General features: G+C 35.6%; 1 protein-coding gene across 10 annotated transcripts in view; it reads right to left on the bottom strand.

The window, feature by feature from the left end:
- Positions 1–20155, bottom strand: part of Trdn (triadin) — a 379612-nt gene that overhangs the window by 139017 nt on the left and 220440 nt on the right. For all 10 annotated transcript variants that reach the window (XM_076927916.1, XM_076927914.1, XM_076927917.1 and 7 more), the window contains 6 exons: positions 14107–14136; positions 13240–13257; positions 10530–10562; positions 10378–10404; positions 7857–7883; positions 3075–3122 (listed from right to left, as the gene is read on the bottom strand). In XM_076927916.1, coding sequence (XP_076784031.1) covers positions 3075–3122; positions 7857–7883; positions 10378–10404; positions 10530–10562; positions 13240–13257; positions 14107–14136 — 183 coding nt within the window. The remainder of the gene's footprint in view (positions 1–3074; positions 3123–7856; positions 7884–10377; positions 10405–10529; positions 10563–13239; positions 13258–14106; positions 14137–20155) is intronic.

Raw genomic sequence — 20155 nt, forward strand, 5'->3', positions numbered from 1 at the left:
AATTGCTCTAACTAGAGGGGTCAAGGACACCACAAAAACACCTACAAAGTCAAATAACCAGGAACCATGGGGGCGCACATAGACTGGTCCACAAGCCAGTCAGCATGCAGGGGCTGGACATAGAGCACTTATACATTTGTGGCAAATGTGCAGCTTGTTATTTATGTGGCCCCTCTAATAAGTGGAGCAGAGGCTATTTCGGCCTCTATTCCCTGACATTGCATCTCTGTCTCCTATCTGGACTGCCTGATTGGACCCCAGTAGGAGAGGATATGCCAAGTCCTGTTGATATAGATGCCCTAGGTTGGGGTGGTACCCAAGGGTGGCTCCCTCTTCCCTGAGATAAAGGGAAGGGGGATACAGGGAGAGGCATCTGTAAGGGTATGACAGGGAGAAGGGGGAGGAGGACTATGATTGTGATATAAAATGAATTTTTTTAAAAAAATAGTTTTTGAAAAGAAAAAAGCCTCCATGCATGTATTCAATGTCGGTAGTTCAATAGTTGCTTCTGTAGACATAATTCTACTCTTTTCCCCCATTACTTTGGGACCGTGAAAGGCTAGTTTGGTTCCTGGTTGGGTATAGGCCTTGAACCCCAGACTCTAACGGGACAACAGCAGGTGTTTGGCCATGCCCCAAGACCCCAGGTTCCTGACGGGGTCATTTTTCAGTCGCATAGGGCAATGCCCCTACCAGCCCCTCCACAGGTAGAGGACATGACTACAGGCCTCAGCCTCAAGAGATTTCCCTATTAATGAGGAGGCAGCCAATTAAGCATTCTTCCTTAGACCCTCCTCCCTCCATTTACCCCCCTCTCTATTTAGCTCAGGTCTGCCCTGAGTTTTGCGGGGTGCTGCCAGATTCATCTACCATCCACCATGACAATAAAGCCTTAAAACCATGGATTTCCTTGTGTCTTTGAGGCCCACTGTAGGGAACCATGGAGAAGGTCTCAACTATTGAGCCATCGTCTAATCTCCTGTGGAGGACTTCTCTGGGTTCCAGCCACAGGACCGCCAACTCAACCAAGCTAGTCAACCGTGCCAAGTGAGTGATGAACCAAGGGTCTAGCCCCAAGGGGCACCACAGGAGTTCTCCCTCTCACCCCTCTCAGCTGCAGGCTGGTCCAGCCTGCATGCCCCCAGTCTCAACTCTTCTATGGCTTTCAGTGGCACCTGGGAGTCCAGGAGTCTGGGACCAGTCAATCCCCACAAGCTTTCTTGTTCTGGGGTCCCCATCCAAGAGCTTTGTCCCCCGTGGAACTTCAGACTGAGTGATAACTCCCTGCACTTGGGTGAGTCCCACAGCATCCACCAGGCACCTCACAGAGCGAACTCGGTCAAATTCCCCACTCTCCAGTCTCTTTGGAGCTGTGGAGTCCACAACCGCCCCAACAGGAAGCCACACCCTGTGCCCATGCACAAGCTAAGCATCCCCACAATCAATAATTATGCAAATAAAATTACACAAGAAAGCATCTACTGTTTTCTGGATACAGTTTTGTGTTTTAGCTACAGATATAAATGCAGCATGCCTTCATCTTCCTTCCTGCTTTTAAATTTATCAATAACTTTATCTTATTGACAGCACATGAGGCCCAAATACCAATGCCCAGATTAAAGACTTTCTCTTATTGTCTATTAATACCTCCAGCCTAGTCATAATACCATGACATTTTATTATTTACATCAACACAATATTAACAAGCCATGCCAGCACTGACTAATACAGATGCAGACACTCACAGCCAACTATCAGACTGGGCCTGGAGACCCCAATGGAAGAGCTAGGGAAAGGACTGAAGGAGCTGAAGGGAATTGCAACCTCATAGGAAGAACAATATCAACCAACCAGATGTCCCAGAGGTCCCAGGGACAAAACCAACCAAAGAGTATATATGGATGGATCCATGGCACTAGCTACATATGTAGCAGAGGATGGCCTTATCTGGCATCAATGGGAGAGGAGGCCCTTGGTCATTTGAAGGCTGACATCTCCCAACATAGGGGGATGTTAGAATGGTGAGGGGATAGTGGGTGTGTAGGTCGGGGAGCAACCTCATAGAGGCAGAGAGGAAGGGAGATAGGTTGGGGGTGTTGCAGAGGGAAATCTGGGAAGGGGACAACATTTAAAATGTAAATAAATAGAATAATTTTAAAAAGTATGATACCTTTAATTTAGGCTTCTGTCAGCTATAGTGAAATTACATCAATTAAACATAATGGGATGTACCTACATAGTATCATATAATCATGTATATGGATATATACCAATTAATATATATAAATCAATAATTAGTAATATATGGAATACATTAATGAATGTGGTACATATGTTTATACATATAATGTTAGAAGGGGCATGTAAATTGATGTCATGCATATTTTACTAGTTTTACAATTTTATGTATGTTTTATTTTTGTACATTTATAGTGTAATTTTTATAAGTATATGTAATGTCATTTTAGTGGAATATATGTGTGTGTGTGAATTTTTGTGGTCTTGAATGTATAATTAAGGTAGATTTATTAAATATTCCTTCGAATTTCTGTTAAAGACTTTGTTAGAATTACTGTTTTCTGTTACAACTTCCCATTTTGCTTCTCAAAACACAACTTCCCTACATCCACATCTCAAGGAATATATTTCTTAGTGCTATAATATTTCCACACAAAATGAACACACTATGTACATCTTCTTAGATAAATTTTAATTTATTTAATACTTAGTCTTTTAATGTTGTGTGTCGAATCCAAATGTCCTAAGAATAAATAAAATCATACTACATTTAAGCAGTATACTTATAAAATATTTTAAAAACTGTATTTCAATTTAGATATAGTTACAAACATTAGCTTATAGATCTAGTGGGCCAAAATTGACTGCAATAGTGAACTAACCACAAAACTTTGTTAATGTAGATGCAATAATAATAATGCAAAGTTTGTTTTTGTGTCAGTGAAATAGCAAAATCAGCCAGCAAAGCCCCTGTCATGCCACTACACAGACAGTAGTTAAAAGCATCAGGAGCAAGTTATAGTCATATCAGCTTTTTTTTTTTCAGCTGTGTTTACCCTTTTTTGTTGAGACAGCAGCAATCTCTTCTTTGTCTTGTTCAGCTTCTGCAAATTCAGTTATTTAAAGAGTAAGCAATGGCTCTTAGAGTTTTCAGAAAAATATAGCATAGAGTATTATAGTCAGACTAGAACACATCTAATCAAAACATAAAATGCATATAGTGTCTGAGAGACACACACACACACACACATACACACACACACACACACACACCAGAGAGAGAGAGAGAGAGAGAGAGAGAGAGAGAGAGAGAGAGAGAGAGAGAGAGAGAGAACATTTGTATCATTTTGATAAAGGAACACTATGCAAATGAACTCCTTCCTTGGTATAACTCTATATCAAAATTGTATTCTTATGTATTCTTAGTGCTGATAAGAAGTGTCTTATTACACAAAAAAATAGTTCTTAAAGTATTAGTATTTAATGTCAGTGTAAGTGATTTATGAACTTTGGAGAAGACCTTATAAAGGCTGCCTTTGTTCAGTTTTTAATTTGGTAGATGGTCAAGAATACTTGGCTTGGGAAGCTGAGTGTGAACAGTATTAAATATTAGCCAAAATATTATTTGTTTAAAAGACTCCATTGTTTCTTTAAGAAATAGTAACAATGTAAAAGGGAAAAACTTTGCCATATGGAGCACTTATTTGAATATCTAATAAAGAAAATAAGAAAGCTGCACTAAAGATAAAATACGGAATCTGAGCCTAGAACAGAGTATTTAATTTTGAAGCAAAAATAGCTAAAGCTTTCTACAGTTTGTATAGGGAAGAAAAAGCATGATAAAGTAATAAATCTTTATAATGTATCTGTTCTCATTTTATAAACATTTCATTATTTGAGGAAATTTTTATTATCAGATCTTTATACTTTTAGTTTTATTAGCATTTGCATATTACTACTTGTTATAGTATCTATTGGCAGAAATATTAATTTTAGCATAACAAAATACAGAATCTTTTTAAAATTACAGCTTAGATTTCCTAGAAGGTTTTAAACCTCTCCCTGTGTTTCAAGAAAATACCTTTATACTTCTATCTATCTATCTATCTATCTATCTATCTATCTATCTATATATATATATATATTTAGTGAACTTTTCTCATCTAGGATGACAGCTTTCCTTATGAGAGCCAAACACCACTTAACATAATACATACCAGACATAAGAAGTCCTGATTTGACCTGTTGGCCAGAGCTATCTAAGGTAGTCCTAAATATACAACCTATTGCTCACGTTATTGGCTACAACCCAGAGGTGAAAGCTAAGTTACTACTAACCAAGATGCTATGCACATCAGAAGCAGGGTTCAGAGGCCCCTGAGCTAGAATTAACCCAAATCTTCTGCCCCTGCTCTAGATTCCATAGTACCAGAAGGCTCTTTGCAGGCTGTCAAAGAAGAAAAGCAATGAGCTGTTATACACAGCTATGATGTGTATGAATAATGTCAATGATCATCATGCCCAACAACTGTACAGATTGGACATAATACCCTTTCAACAAGAGGTATACCATGTCTGGTACTGGAAACCTAGCTAACTTTTCTTATGAAGTCATGGTTACTGCAGAAGGCTCTACAACTACTAATTTTGTAAAGAAGAATAAGACGATGTTTCTTGTTCTTCCAGAAATACTTCAATGGTTTTCAAATAATATTCTATTCTCTTGGTATAAATGGCTGCCACTCTTTAAATGATAAATACCTAAATTCAAAATTTCCTTACTCTTCAGATCCTCATCTGGGCTGCTCCCAAATACTTCTGAGGTACATTTTAGTAGAGGAGGAGATTACGCATATCAAGACACTGAAGTTAGATTGATCAAGCTAGTGTCAGCTAAATATATGAAAATATGTGCAGGGCTAAAATCAGAGGATGAAAAATGTTCGTTGGCATTTTAAATGAATTGATGTAGAGAAATGTTCAGTTTTGTCTGTCCTAAGGTAAATATTTTGTTAATAACTCAATTGACTGAAGGTTATTTGTAGATATTATGTGATCTACACCCTGAATTGCTCAATGAAAAAAGAATTAACTACAGCAGTGTTTCCAAAAACTTTCAGAGCACTGATGTGTAGTATAACCATTCACAATAAAATAGAAGTGATGTCATCATATTTTTAGTGAGCACTATGAACATAATGTCCTTTTGAGGAATCACTGTGGATAGTACTATATTTGTTATATAATCTATACTCTAAAAGCTTAACTGTCTTGTTATCTTTCTATTTAGAGATAACTAGTCATACTGTCAACCACAGCACTATTCTATCCAATGTTAAAATGACACATATATTCAAGTGACTGTAGGAGGTGAAACAATGGGTGTTTGAACACATTTTTGGCTTGTCCTTGAGAAAAGAATCTATATCAATTTGTAGACATTATAAATCTGGGTTTGGCATTTCTGCCTCTTTAAACACTTTTTCTCCATCAACTTCACTTCATGACATTGTAGGAGTACTAAGAGCCCTTTATTAGAACTGTATTATTAAAACATGTATTATTGTCAAGTTCATAGTACCTATGAAAAGCTTCACTCAAACCAATAAATGTTTCTTCTACAGTGATATTAACTATTCTGCAGGATCTGAGGTAAATGGTTCCTCCCTACTAGTTCAATCTACTTTCTAGCTATAAATCCAGTGTTAATGAACCATAGTCTCTTCATGAATTACTCTTTCCTGTCAATCCCACCTTTCCTTTTAAATTCAATGCTATCACATTGACTCGCATACATACTTTATTAGTGTTAATTTATCTGGTAATACCTACAAATTGCAAAATACAATATGGACAAGCTAAAGCCTTTTCAAAACTATTTATAATATGCAACTTTGACCTTAGGCATTAGCCTTTTAGTTGTTGATGGTCTATAATAACTGTGTAAAATTGGTTGTTTTATGATTTCAATATCAAAAGGCTAGTTTCTAGATAAATATGTAATGCATGTCATTAGATTACTTATGAAATATTTTAAATTAATTTTGTAGTGAAGAATAATGTTCATGTCAAGCTCAATGCTCTCAATCACATAAGTTGGGTTTAAATAATTTGACAAGCTAGCTTAATAGTTTACCGCAAAAGATGCTTATCGCTTCAAAATGTGATTAGACAGTGTTGCACAGATGGACATAATTCTAAGCTTTTCTCTTGTAGATGAATATTTTTATCTGTATGTCATATCTCCTTATGAGAAATGCTAAATTTCAGAGTAATTTTCAATCTAAAGCTTTCTATGAGTGATGCAAAATTATCAGTTTCATTTTGTACATTTTCTTGATTATGAATTTCCGTGGCTTCGCATACTAAAAAAAATCTGTGGTACAAAGTTCCAGTTAGCATTACATTCAACTTTAAACTCCAACTTTGTGTGAAAATATAAACAGAATTATAGGTCATAAATAACTACTTTTTTACTTTTACAATTCTCTATATGTTTGTGAGTATGTGTGAGTATGTGTGTATGACTCTCTGTGTGTGTGTGTGTGTGTGTGTGTGTGTGTGTGTGTGTGCATGTTCATGTTTTTATATACCCATTGATGGCAAAGAAGGACAATGGAAGCCCTGGAACTGGAGTTATAGACAACTGTAAATCATCATGAGTGTTAGAAACTGGACACAAAAACTCAACTCTGTGGAAGAACAGCAAAGAGCAACAAGCCCTAACCTAAATTGCTCTTAAAAAAAAATCTGGGGCTGGAGAGATAGCTCAGCAGTTAAGAGCACTGACTGTTCTTCTGGAGGTCCTGAGTTCAGTTCCCAGCAACCACATGGTGGCTTAAAATCATCTATAATGGGATCTGATGCCCTTTTCTGGTGTGTCTGAAGATAGCTACAGTGTACTTATATAAATAAAATAAATAAATATTTTTAAAACATCTGTAAGTTTTTAATGCCATTGTGACAACTGTAACTGCAATGTTCTATTTTTAAATAATATCAAGCAAACTAATATTTTCTAATTATTCTGTGATATATCCATCAACAATATACTGTTTCAAAATAAACCATAGAGCTCCTTTACGTATCAGCACTAGAATCAATACGCATGTACCTTTAACTCAAAACAAAAATATAAATGGTTTCTATAGTATATGCTGATTACATTATACCATTAATCTTATATATAAAGCATAAGAAAATTAGTTATAAGAAAATGATTGTTATTGACCTCCATATGCATTAACAAGTGTATTTATTAATAATAGTATTTAAATAACTGTATTTTATCCAATCAAAAAATAATAAGCAAAAAACAACCAGCATTTCTCCCTAAGCATGAGAGCTGTTACTGATGTATCTACTGTGATAACTTATCAGTTATCATAAAAAAATTAATCTGAAGATGCAAACATTAAAAAAATTGGAACTCTACAAAAAATGTAATAAAGTATTTGGATGTCAGCATTTCATTAAAAGTGAAACTTTCATGGTAGACAAAGCTACTTTACTATTCATTGAGACTCTTAAATAATTAATTAGAAAATGCATAAGAAAATAAAATTATATTTAATTCTGTGGGAGCAAAAAAAGGTGAATATAAAATTTACAGTCTAAATAACTCAAAACTTACAAATTTAATTTCTCTAGACAAATTTCTATAAGAACAAACACATAGAACATAAGATAATTTGTATGTTATTTCACAATAACAACTCATCATATAGACATGCAGACAAGTGGGACTCAAAAGTGAGCATTAAGAAGGTCTACAGAAGAACACGTAAGCAAGCAGGCTGCTAAACAGTGCTGTTCTTATCAAGCTTTGGTCAACGTACTTGCTTTTCCATGTTTTTCACTTGGAGCTGCAATGACAAGAGAGAAACAGGTCTTCATTAATTAGTAACTTTAAAAATAACTTTAAAAATAACTTTGAGGCTTAGTTGTTAGAAAGATAGAAAGTATAATATTGGAAACTGAAGAAAATAATTTCTGAGACGAAATTGTAGCTTTAAAATTTTTTCATTGCTGTTCTCTAAGATGGATTTCAAAGCCCAAAGATTTGTCAGGAGAGTCCATACATCTTTCAACACTGTTCATGCTTCATTTACAGGGCTTTCAATAAGTGTCAAGTGGCCTGATTGCTACCATGTTTAAGGAAGTGTATTTTCCAGAGTCTATAACATTGTCCCAAAAGTATAAATTGAGTTGACAAATGATCCAGTAACATCACTTTAAAAATATATCTAAGTAGCCAAGCATGGTGGTGCACACCTTTAATCCCAGGCCTCCTGAAGCAGAGGCAGGGGCATCTCTGTGAGTTTGAGGCCAGCCTGGTCTGTATAGTGAGCTAAAGGACAGCCAGAGCTACCTAAAACAACTTGTGTCTAAAGACAAAGCAAAGTAAATGAAAATACCGAAGTGTTAGTAAATTTCTGTCCTATCTGGAGATGAACGTACATTGACAGTAATACTGATCTGCTAAATACTTAAATTGCTCTTATTGATACCTGTGAATAATTCTGTATGTTTTCAATTATTTACACTCTATTTTAGCTTTCCTCGTACGTGTATAAATATGAGTATGTGTTGTCTCACTCACTGTGTGAATATACTTCTACATAAATACGCTTCACTTTATATTGTGGACAAAACATTTCTTTTCTGAGTTGCAGTAGCTTGACTGTTAATGTGAAATAATAAAACGTACTATTATTTCATCTCTGAAATTGTGTGTTTGAAAATTCAGTTTTTAAACATTATAACTGATTATTATTCTATTTCATGTTCTTCTCTTCAACTAATAAACAGTTATAAAGCAAGAGCTTATAAATAGGCTATAATTTAGCCACATTTACTTGGCTATTGACATACTATTAAATGAATGTTGGTTAATTTCAATTATAATTGTGATAGGAGCAGCTGACAGACAATAATTGAGGCTATGTCTGCCTGCATTTATGCACACCCACTACATATATACACAAGACTTAACACCTATACTATCCAAAGGTTATAGTTTACAGGCTGCACAAACATGTATAGTCACATACCTTGCACACACAGGCACATTCACATATCTTACACACACACACACATTCACATATCCTACATATCCTATATTTACACACAAAGAGAAAAAGAGAGACACATTCACATATCTATACACACACACACACATGAGAGAGAGACACACACACATACACATACACACAGAGAGAGAGAGAGAGAGAGAGAGAGAGAGAGAGAGAGAGAGAGAGAAAGCCTCAAGAACATTGGTTGAGTAATTTTCACCAAAAAAATTGTAGGTGGTACTTAATGCAAAAATTCAATAAAAAAGTATTTAGAAATTTTAATTTGAAATTACTTACTTGATCTGGTTAAATTTTAGAAACTTTATGAAAATTATTTTATGTCCATATTAACTGTAGTTCTCTTTTCTGTTGTTTATTTGTCTGATCTGTTGGTTCTAATTTAAATTTTCTAATCTTAGGATGTTGAGATATTGAAAACAACACCACAGAGCAACAAAAATGTTATTAAGTAACATTATGAATAGGGAGAGAGTATTTTTGGAACTGAATATTTTATATTTCAAAAGTAATTTCAATGTGAGGTGCATTTACAGAAAAATGTTTTATTCTTACTTTATCTTGTTAGCTTTAATTATAAATATATCTATCTATAAAATAATGTCTCAAATGGTTGTCGTTGTTCACCAACTTCATATAGATACTAAAACCACTAAGGATACAAACCTTTGTGCGTATCTGTGAGCCATGATCTAAGTTAGATGAGTGGAAATGGAAAAACACACGCTAACTGTGGGCATCTATGGACTGTTGTCCTAAACTGACAAAAAGGAAAAGTAGGCTAAAAGTATCAGTCATTATTTTCTCAAGACTGACTGTGGATATAATGTAACTTACTACCTTTAAAATCCTTTGCCTTGATGGATTATATCCTTGAACTGTGAGATAAATAAACATTCTCCTCTAAGTTGCTTTGAGTGTATTTCCACCAACAGTGCTTCTCAGACACTGAGTAAATAGATCCCCAATAACCTTACTAAGATGCAGATTTTTACTTAGTTGGTCTGGGGTGGAACCAGATACAGGCACTTCTGATGTCTCAGAGGATCTGTTACTGTCAGTTCATAAACACATGTTTAGCAACAAGGAGACAACACAGCATTTGCTCTGCCTTCTCTCAAACCATATTGATATTGATTCTGGCAAGAGCTCAGAACACAGAGAGTGAGATGAAGAGATTTCCTGTCTCTACCTGGCATTGCTTTTATAAGCCCATCTCAGGCTTGCCTCCTGGGAAAATCAATTGAGGTACACCAGTCTCACTTACCTGGGTGTTCCTTTTTTGGTGTCTTTGCTATATGAAACAAAAAGAAAGAGGAGAGAGGGCAAATCAACCATCTGTGACTGCGATTAAAATTCAGTATTCAGGTATGAATTAAATAACATAAAAAATTAAAAATAGAACATTAAAATGTTTACCTGGTTCTGTGTGCTTTTCTTTCTTTTCCTGTTCTAAAACAGAGTATCATTGTTAATACAATTATAATTTATGTTTTCTAAATGCATTGTTTTAATACAGACAAACATGCATTGTTGGTGCTAGACCACAGCAACTCATGAGTGTCACAAAATGATGAATATCTCATCTTCAGGATAGCCTTTTCTCCCTAGTTCATGAGTGTGTTCTCCTAACATAGCACTGAAATTTCTGAATATTAAGAAAAAATTTTTGGAAATAGAAACCAGAAACATAATATAGATCTCTTAAGGGAGGAAAACTTTAAGCTTGCACTTATTTTATAGTAACTTAAAGTAAAGTTTGGATTAAAAAAATAGCATGAAGTATAATTACTATATTTGCTTTAAAATAAGTTACAAAAAGTTGAATCTGGATGCATTTTATATGCAATTCATCTTCCAATACTTTTTGGGGGGATTTATTTAGTGACAATAAGGACTTTTATGGGAATATTTTAGCACTAAGATAAAGTAAGGAGGCAGTTGAGAACAAATGAAGCAAAGACATTGAAGGATATATGTTACATTAGAATCCTCTTTAGGTGGTGTTGCCTTCAGAAACTCCCTTATCCACATTGTGTGGGAAAAATGACTCTCTTCTCAGGATAACTTGACACATTAATATGTACTATTTTTTATAGGAAATGCTGGCAATAATTTGATATTTTTATGTTATTTTTATGTTCTAATTCTTATTTTGACTTGACAACTTGTCAATTTAATCAAATGGATATCCTTGAGCAGTACTGATAAATAGGACCAGTGAAGGAAGAAGCAAAAGACATATCTAATATTTTATGTAGTGCATAAAATCAGGAGATAGGAAAATGTTTACACTGAAGGAATTCCATATACCACATTTTAGGATGAAAGAGTGTCACAGAATCTTCTCTGGCCAATGTCAAATTCTCCTTAACAATTTTGTTTTTCATGCCTGTACTGCCATATGTATATTAGGCAAAATATTCTCCTCTGACATAGTTGCTAGCAGTGAAATAAATGAACAAATCATTTGAACAAATGTTAAAGGGCAAAAATAAAAGTGTGTGTTGCTTAGCTAAAGTTAAACATACTGAATGCATTTCTAAAAGTACAAGTAGTGTGTTGAACAATTGTGAAGTTTATTTTATTTTATTTCATCTTAACAATTTTTCCAATGATCTGTAATGCTTATAGGAATGTGAGCATGTCAAAATATTTTTAGATTACAATAATAATAATAATAATAAGAAGAAGAAGAAGAAGAAGAAGAAGAAATAGTCTGAAATACATGAGCTATTGTTTTCTAAGAGCTAAGCACTGATTAGACCACAACACTAATATACTAAATTTATGTATACAAATAATAGCATTTCTCAAATCTTTAGTTGCCTCTATGTTCATGCACGTGTAATGGTTTATGGTGGGTTTCTATATCCATATGCCAGATATTACACCAGCTGTATATACTCATCAATCCGGACATAAAGGAATGTATACTGCTCTATAGATAAATTTCTCCCTGTTGCTGGTTTGTAGCATAATTTCACATTTCTTTCTACAAGATATTTTAGAGCAATTTTATGATAGAATGTTTCAATGTCCTAACAACTAAATATGCATATTTTTAAGCTGACATACATTTTAAAGCAGAATTTTTGAATGCCAATGGAGTCATGTATCTATCTTCCTAGAAGTGTGCTAATTTCAATGACTGTTAAATTTTTCCTTAAGTGTGATATCTATACTTTTACAAAAACAGAGACCTAGAGGCATATAGCTTTACTTAATATCAATACTGCCTTGTATAATTTTAGATGATCATTAAGAAATGGATCTCTAGCAATTTTATTGCTCCTGATACCTCCCTGGGAGCTGACATCCTATTTGACAGAAAAAGACATGTTCTTAGGTAACTTACATCATGGTTTGCAAGTTATCACATGAATATTAGGCAAGACAAGTCCCATCCTGGTAGACAAGTTAAAACATGAATATTAGACAAGGCAAGTCCCCTGCCACAGTTGAACATCCCAATCAATGGGAACAGAAAAAATGTACAACAAAGACATGTTCCTAAGGAAATTCCTTATTTCTAAATCTTGATTGGTGGAATAATTTGACACATATATCTGTGGATTTTAGATTTAAAATCCCTATAGAATCTTAACTCAATGTTACAGTTCACTTTCCGAATCTGGACTGTGGTCCTGGTCAATCAGTCCTGGGGCATATGCTCAATAAACTATCCCCGTCTGAGATTGGTGATCATGTGTTCTGTGAGGTGATTCCTGGACCTCAACAACAATTAGATAATCAAAAAGAGTCTGGAAAGCAATGCTTAGTGTTTTCTAAGAATGAAGAAGTAGCTAGATGTCAACACTAAACTTACACAAACATTACATCATGGGCTTCAGTGAAATGTCGGCATGGTAAAAAAAAAATAAATAAATGAGGTTTTATTAGATACTTCTGAGTCAGATGGGTATGCTACTCTGATCTCCAGTTTATACATTCAAAAGTATGCAGAAAAATCAATAAATAAAATAACCCTCATAAAATGTCCAAAGCAAAACAAATATAGAGTGCACATGTATTAAACACTGAAATTTGAAATATAATTACACCAGCAAGCCAATTCTATATAGCAGAGGCAAGTTTTCACAAATAGACTTTGCATGCATTTCCTTACTTTTTCCCTTGGGTTGTTCTGTTGAAAGAAAAAGAAGCATGGAACCATTACTCTTAAAAGATTTTGAGATACATTTACTACACAAACAATAGATAGAGTGGAGTTTCCCCCAACCTACCTCTCCATTAGTTTTCCTTTTGGATTTCGTAGTATGTCCTGCTTTGAGGTATCACTAATCATCCCAGGTATTGACAGAAACATCAGTCAACAATGAAAAGGTCTAGAATTATACTGCTTAATAACCTGAGCTATTTATATCTGGTAGTCTTACTGCACATGAATAAATACCTTCTACTTGTATAAGTTCAGAAGACAGAAGGTAACTTGCCAAATGGGTCATCATTGAAGTCAAGAAAAAGAAGGTATACTTCAAGTCCTAACTGAAGTTACTATGTTGAAAAGAAATTGAAGTAATCAAATTTATGTATTTGGTATGTAACATTGTTCAGTGTCTGATAAAATAATTATATTTGTAAAACAATTGAAAAGTTTCATGATAGGTAAATATGGCAATATATCATAACTTGATATCATTATTATTATTGGTATTATTTTGTGTTGGCTAGAATTTGAGCATGGAGTCTTACACATGATAGACAAGTGTGTTGTCTCTGAACTAAAGCACTTCTCCAATCTCTCTCTCTCTCTCTCTCTCTCTCTCTCTCTCTCTCTCTCTCTCTCTCTCATCAGTCTCCTCTCTCACTCCCTTGCCCTTGCTCTCTTTCTTGTCCACTTTTCAGTTCTATACACAGATTTTGCTTCTAGGTGAATCATTAATGGGTAAAAATGCTACTTAAGTGCTCATTGAGTACCGAGTACTAGACACCCCTACCCCAAAAGGAAAGTATTTCAAGTACTTTTTTTTACCTTCTGGAGTTTTTTTCGTTTTCTTGGAATCTGAAAATACAGAGATAAATTATTGATAATGTAAATAAAATAAAATTAACAACTGAGTAATTAACAAGATTTTATAACCTCAAAAATATTTTAATTTTTTTTAAATTAAATATACCATTTATAATATACATGCATAATACGTATATATGTGCATGATATATGCATATATATGCTGTGAACACAATTATTTTAGAGTTTTGCACCTTAGTTAACATTTTTGTTTAGAGTATCTTATTTCTTATTTTATTTAAAAAGAGTGGCTACATTGTTTCCTGCCTGATGCTTATTTAAATATGAACCTAGAACAGTAGACTGTCACAATCTTAGAGGTTTGTGTGCTCTATGATGCTATCATAACACTGGTCCAATGGCAAAGCAAGGGAATAGATACACTTGAAAGATGACAATATACTTTTATTTTTCATGAAAGAAACTTAGATGCTCCTTCCATTTAAGGGACAGCCAATGCACTTAAAAATTTAGTATATTTCTATAGGACTGCAAGCTAGAAGTATATTTAAAAAGGCAACAAGAGAAATAATCCAGCATCATAAAAGTAAGTTTCCTATTAATACATACATTTCTAGAAATCCAAAGAGAAAAAAATCATAAATTCACAAATGACTATGTGAGAAAATGCTTCTAGAATGACAGTGGGTTTAAACTTCAAATTGTGGAGATATTAAAACGGTAAGAAAATGTGCTTGAAGACATTGGGCTAAATTTTCATGACAGAAAAAGTGCAGATTTCTAGATAACTCAATGCTGTTCTGAGGCGGGTAAAATCATACAGTATGGAATCATTGCTATTTTTTATCTCCCTTCCTTCTTGGCTCTGAGTATCAATAAAAATGTACTAAATATAAATGGTATTAAGATTATAATGTGAATATATTCTGTTGAAAGAAATAAAGTATTTCATAAATATGTTGTAGAAAATAATAGTTTTTAACCAAGATTAGCAAGTATATTTGCTTTATGGAATGAATTGGTGTAGTAAAATATACTTAAACTATTATTAAAATTACTTAAATTATTATTACTAAATGTAACAGATAAAAATACCTATGCATGATAACTATCTATGAAGCTAAAATGTTCCTTTTATTGAAAGACCACATACTGACCCCAAAGAGTGGTGATCAGTGCTACCTATTTATATTAATACTATTATACCTCCTTATGTCATCCTGTCATTCTTTTCTATTGTCAGCTTAAAATATTGCCAAGTTATTTGGCAAATATTCATCACTGATGGTCACCTGCTCTGTTTATATAGTTGACTGTGTTCTGAAGAACACTGAGCCTCTAACCCCTGTGATTTACAGTGTTTTTCAGTGTTTGCTACAGTACTCGTCATCTTTAGGAATATATCCGGTATACTGCATTACATTTGTACTTACACAAGAAGTACATGAAACACTCACATATTTAAAAAGGAAAGTTAACTGTACTATCTTAACATTGGTCACGAAGTATTCCTCTTCTTGCCTAACTTAAATCTTCCTTCACTTATAACAGTGGCCATTTTATCTATGTTCAGAGAGATTCTTCTTGAAATATCAATTTTGGGTAGCAGAAGTGGAGGAGATTCTCTTATGCATTCAAGCCTACATGAAATAATCCTGGTAAATATTGTATCTCATCTGGCTAGCACCTAGTGGAGTTCTGTACTTCAGAAGATTAAAAACTTACTATTAAAATTCTGATCTCAAGAATTTCATCAATTTAAGCCAAGTTTAAATGGAGGATATTGATTCTAATCTGCTCTTACAGCACAAGTAGCAGCTAGTGGTTACACATACACTTCAGCTGACATAGTCAGTACTTGGTAATGACTTCTTACATCAAAATAACCCAGGATAGTAAAAACTATTCTCAACAATAAGAAAACTTCTTGGGGAAAAAACTATCCCTGACCTCAAGCTCTACTACAGAGAAATGGTGATAAAAACCACATGATATCAGTACAGACACAGGCATGTAGATCAATGGAATGGAATTGAAGACCCAGAAATGAACCCACATACCTATGGTCACTTTATCTTTAAAAAAGAAGCTAAAACCATCCAGTGGGGGGGGTGGGGGGGACAGCATATTCAACAAATGGTGCTGACTTAAGTGGAGATCAGAATGTAGAAGAATGAAAATTGACCCATTCTTACCTCCTTGTACAAAGGTCAAGTTCAAGTGAATCAAGAACCTCCATATAAAACCAGATACACTGAATCTAATAGAACAGACAGTGGGGAAGGACCTCGAATATATGAGCAGCAAAAAATTTTCCTGAATAGAACACCAATGGCCTATGTCCTAAAATCAAGAATTGACAAATGGGACTTCATAAAATTGAAAAGCTTCTGTAAGGCAAAGAACACTGTCAATAGGACAAAATGGCAACCTATAATTTGGGAAAAGATCTTTAACAATCCTACATCTAATAGAGGGCTAGTATCCGATATATACAAAGAACTCAAGAAGTTAGATGCCAGAAAACCAAACAACCTTATTAAAAATAGGGTACAGAACTAAACAAAAATTATCAACTGAGAAATCTCGAATGGCTGAGAAGCACATAAAGAAATGTTCAACATCCTTAATTATCAGGGAAATGCAAATCAAAACAACCCTGAGATTCCATCTCACACCAGTCAGATCAAAAAACTCATGTGACAGAAGATGCTAGTGAAGATGTGGGGAAAGAGGACTCCTCCACTGCTGGTGGGATTGCAAGTTGGTACAACCATTTTTGAGATCAGTTTGGTGGTTCCTGAGAAAATTGGATAGAGTATTATTTAAGGACTTCTGTGCATATACCCAAAAGATTCTCCAACACATAACTAGGATATATGCTCCACTATGCTAACAGCAGCCTTATATATAAAATCCAGAAGCTGGAAACAACCCAGAAAAACAACCTCAACAAAGGAATGGATACAGAAAATGTGGTACAATTACACACTGGAGTAATACTCAGCCATTAAAAACAACGAGTTCATGAAATTTGCAGGCAAATGGATGGAACTAGAAAATATCCTGAGCGAGATAACACAGTCACAAAAGAATATACATAGTATGTAGTTACTGACAAGTTGACATCTGGAAAAAAGCTCAGAATGCCCAGGATACAACTTACAGGCCATATGAAGGCCAAGAAGAAGGAAGACCTACTTAGAAGGGGGGAAACAAAATAATTATAGGAGGTAGAGGGTAGGTGGGGCTCAAGAAGGAGAGAGGAGAGGGAGAAGAATAAAAGGGGGCCAGATAAGGTATGGAAGGAGATAGGGGAGATGTACAGAAGGTCAGAAAATGGAACAGAAGTGTGTAGCAATGATGGATGAGGAACTGGGGTTAGCCAACCGAAAGTCCTGATGCCAGAAAAGTAAGAGGCTCCCAGGACCCAATGGTGATGACATTAGCTAAAATACCCAATAAAGGGGAGAGAGAACCTGTAGAGACCATATCCAGAGCTTAGACATGGCCCCTGGTTAATACACAGATGTCAAGAAATGCTTGCTGATAAGGGCCTGATATGGATGTCTCCTGAGAGGCTCTGCAAGAGCCTTACTGACACAGATGCGGCTCTTGCAGCAAACCATCGGACTGAGCACAGGGACCCGAATGGAGTAGTTAGGGGAAGGACTGAAGGAGCTGAAGGGATTTTCAACCCCATAGGAAGAACAATAATATCAACCAACCAGACCTCTCAGAGCTCCCAGGGACTAAACCATCAACCAAAGAACATACATGGAGGGACCCATGGCTCCAATTAGAGAAGAGAGCCTTGTCTGGCATCAAAGCGAGGGGAGGCCCTTGGTCCTGAGAAGCTTGATGCCCCCCAGTGTAGAGAAATGCAAGGGCATTGGGGCAGGAGTTAGTGGGTGGGTGAGAGAGCACCTTTGTGGAGGTAGGGGGACGAGGGTGGGATGGTGGGATTTCAGAGGAGAAACCAGGAAGAAGGATAACATTTGAAATGTAACTAATCAAATATAACCAATAATTTTTTAAAAAAAATACAAAACAAAAAAATCCAAAAAACAAACAAACAACAACAACAACAACAACAACAACAACAAAAACAAAAACAAAATGAAACAAAACAAAATAAAAACAAAGAAAGCAAGCTGAACAAGCCAGGGTAAGCAAGCCAGTAAACAGCATTCCCCCATGATCTCTGCATCAGCTCCTGTTTCCAAGTTCCTGCCATGTGTGAGTTTCTATCCTGACTTCCTTTGGTGATAAACAGCAATGTGGAAGTGTAAGCTGAATAAACCCTTTTCTCCCCAACTTGCTTCTTGGTCATGATGCTTTGTGCAGGAATACAAACCCTGAATAAGACAAATTAGTGCAAGCATAATGGGGTATTCCTGTGACAACCTGACCATGTTTGGGGGAGAACTGTGGAAGGACTTTGGAAGTTTTTGCTAGAAGAGTCACTGGGTGTTAAGAGCTCTGTGTGATGTTCTGTAGGAGTTTGGAAGATAATGTTGAGAATAGTGCAAATGATGGAAGCCTGGCTTGTGAAATTTCAGAGGAAAGATTAAAGACTCTTCTCAGGACCTCTGCTATTTTGCTTGTGAAGATTCTGTGGTTTGGTTAACTGGGGCTGAAGAATCAGCTGTGATTAACAAGATACCAGAATTACTAAAGTGAAACCTTTGCATTACTGAAATGATTGATGCTAGTTAGCTGGATCTAAGAGATTCCAGTGATTAAGAAAAAACCAGAATCACTAAGATGAAATCCTCTGGGAAGCGTTCACTGGAAGCACAGCGAAACTGTGTTCCAGAGGCAGTCACGGTTGTACCTCACTTTGGCAGCCAGACTTGGTAATGTATAATAGTCACCCAGGTGGTATTGGTTTTGAAATATAAAGGGGTAGCAGTTGATGGTTGGCATTATGAAAAGTTAGGAGAGGGCATTGGTGAAGGTGCAGCTTCAGTAACAGTTTAAGGTCCAAGACTGAAGGGGTCTTGCAGAGAAGTTAAGGCTTATCACAATGTAAACAGCCTATAAAAGCCTATTTGTGAAGGTGCAGTCCAGTTGCCACAGAAGACAGCTGTGTTTTGGAGATGCCAGTAACATGAGATGATCACAAAGAACAGCAGCAGCAGTGGAGTCCAGGAAGCTGGAGCCTAAAGACAAGGTGTGTGCTACAAAGGGCCGAGCTGGAGAAGTGACAGCAGCCATTTGGAGGAACCCAGAAGATCACATGTGGATCTCAGACATAGAGTTTGATTTTGCTCTTGACTGCGACTGCGTCCTTATGTTTTTCCCTCTTGAAGTAAGAAAGTATTTTAGTGGATCCCACGGTTAATAGACTTTGAGTTGGAAGAAGACTTTGAATTTTAAAAGAGATTGGATATTTTTAAAAGATTGAAATTTTAATATGTAGGAATTTGTAAAGATTGGGACTTTTAAAGTTATTTAGATCTTGGGGATGAATAAGAAAGTAAGGGTTGAGGCTTAATAGTGATGGGTTTGTCTATCAAGTTGACAAGGGGTCAATTGTACTGGCTGGTTTTCTGTGTCAACTTGATACAAGCTGGAGTTATCACAGAGAAAGGAGGCTCCCTTGAAGGAAATGCCTCCATGAGATTCTATTGTAAGACATTTTCTCAATCAGTGATCAAAGGTGGGAGGGCCCATCATGGGCGGTGCCATCTATGGCTGGTAGTCTTGGGTTCTATAAGAAAGCAAGCCGAGCCAGCCAGTAAGCAGCATTATTCCATGGCCTCTGCATCAGCTCCTGTTTCCAAGTTCCTGCCCTGCGTGAGTTCCTGTCCTGACTTCCTTTGGTGATGAACAGCAATGTGGAAGTGTAAGCTGAATAAACCCTTTCCTCTCCAACTTGCTTCTTGGTCATGATATTTTGTACAGGAATACAAATGTGACTAAGACACCTTGCCTAATGTAGTTTAGTGTAAAATCACTGAGCCTATAGGCTTGAATTGATATTTTAAGTGAATTGCCACATATATTTCAACACTTCTGTTTCAAATTCATTAACGTCAGGCTC

Source organism: Arvicanthis niloticus, chromosome 30 (genome assembly GCF_011762505.2).
Source record: "Arvicanthis niloticus isolate mArvNil1 chromosome 30, mArvNil1.pat.X, whole genome shotgun sequence".
Taxonomy (NCBI): Eukaryota; Metazoa; Chordata; class Mammalia; order Rodentia; family Muridae; genus Arvicanthis; species Arvicanthis niloticus.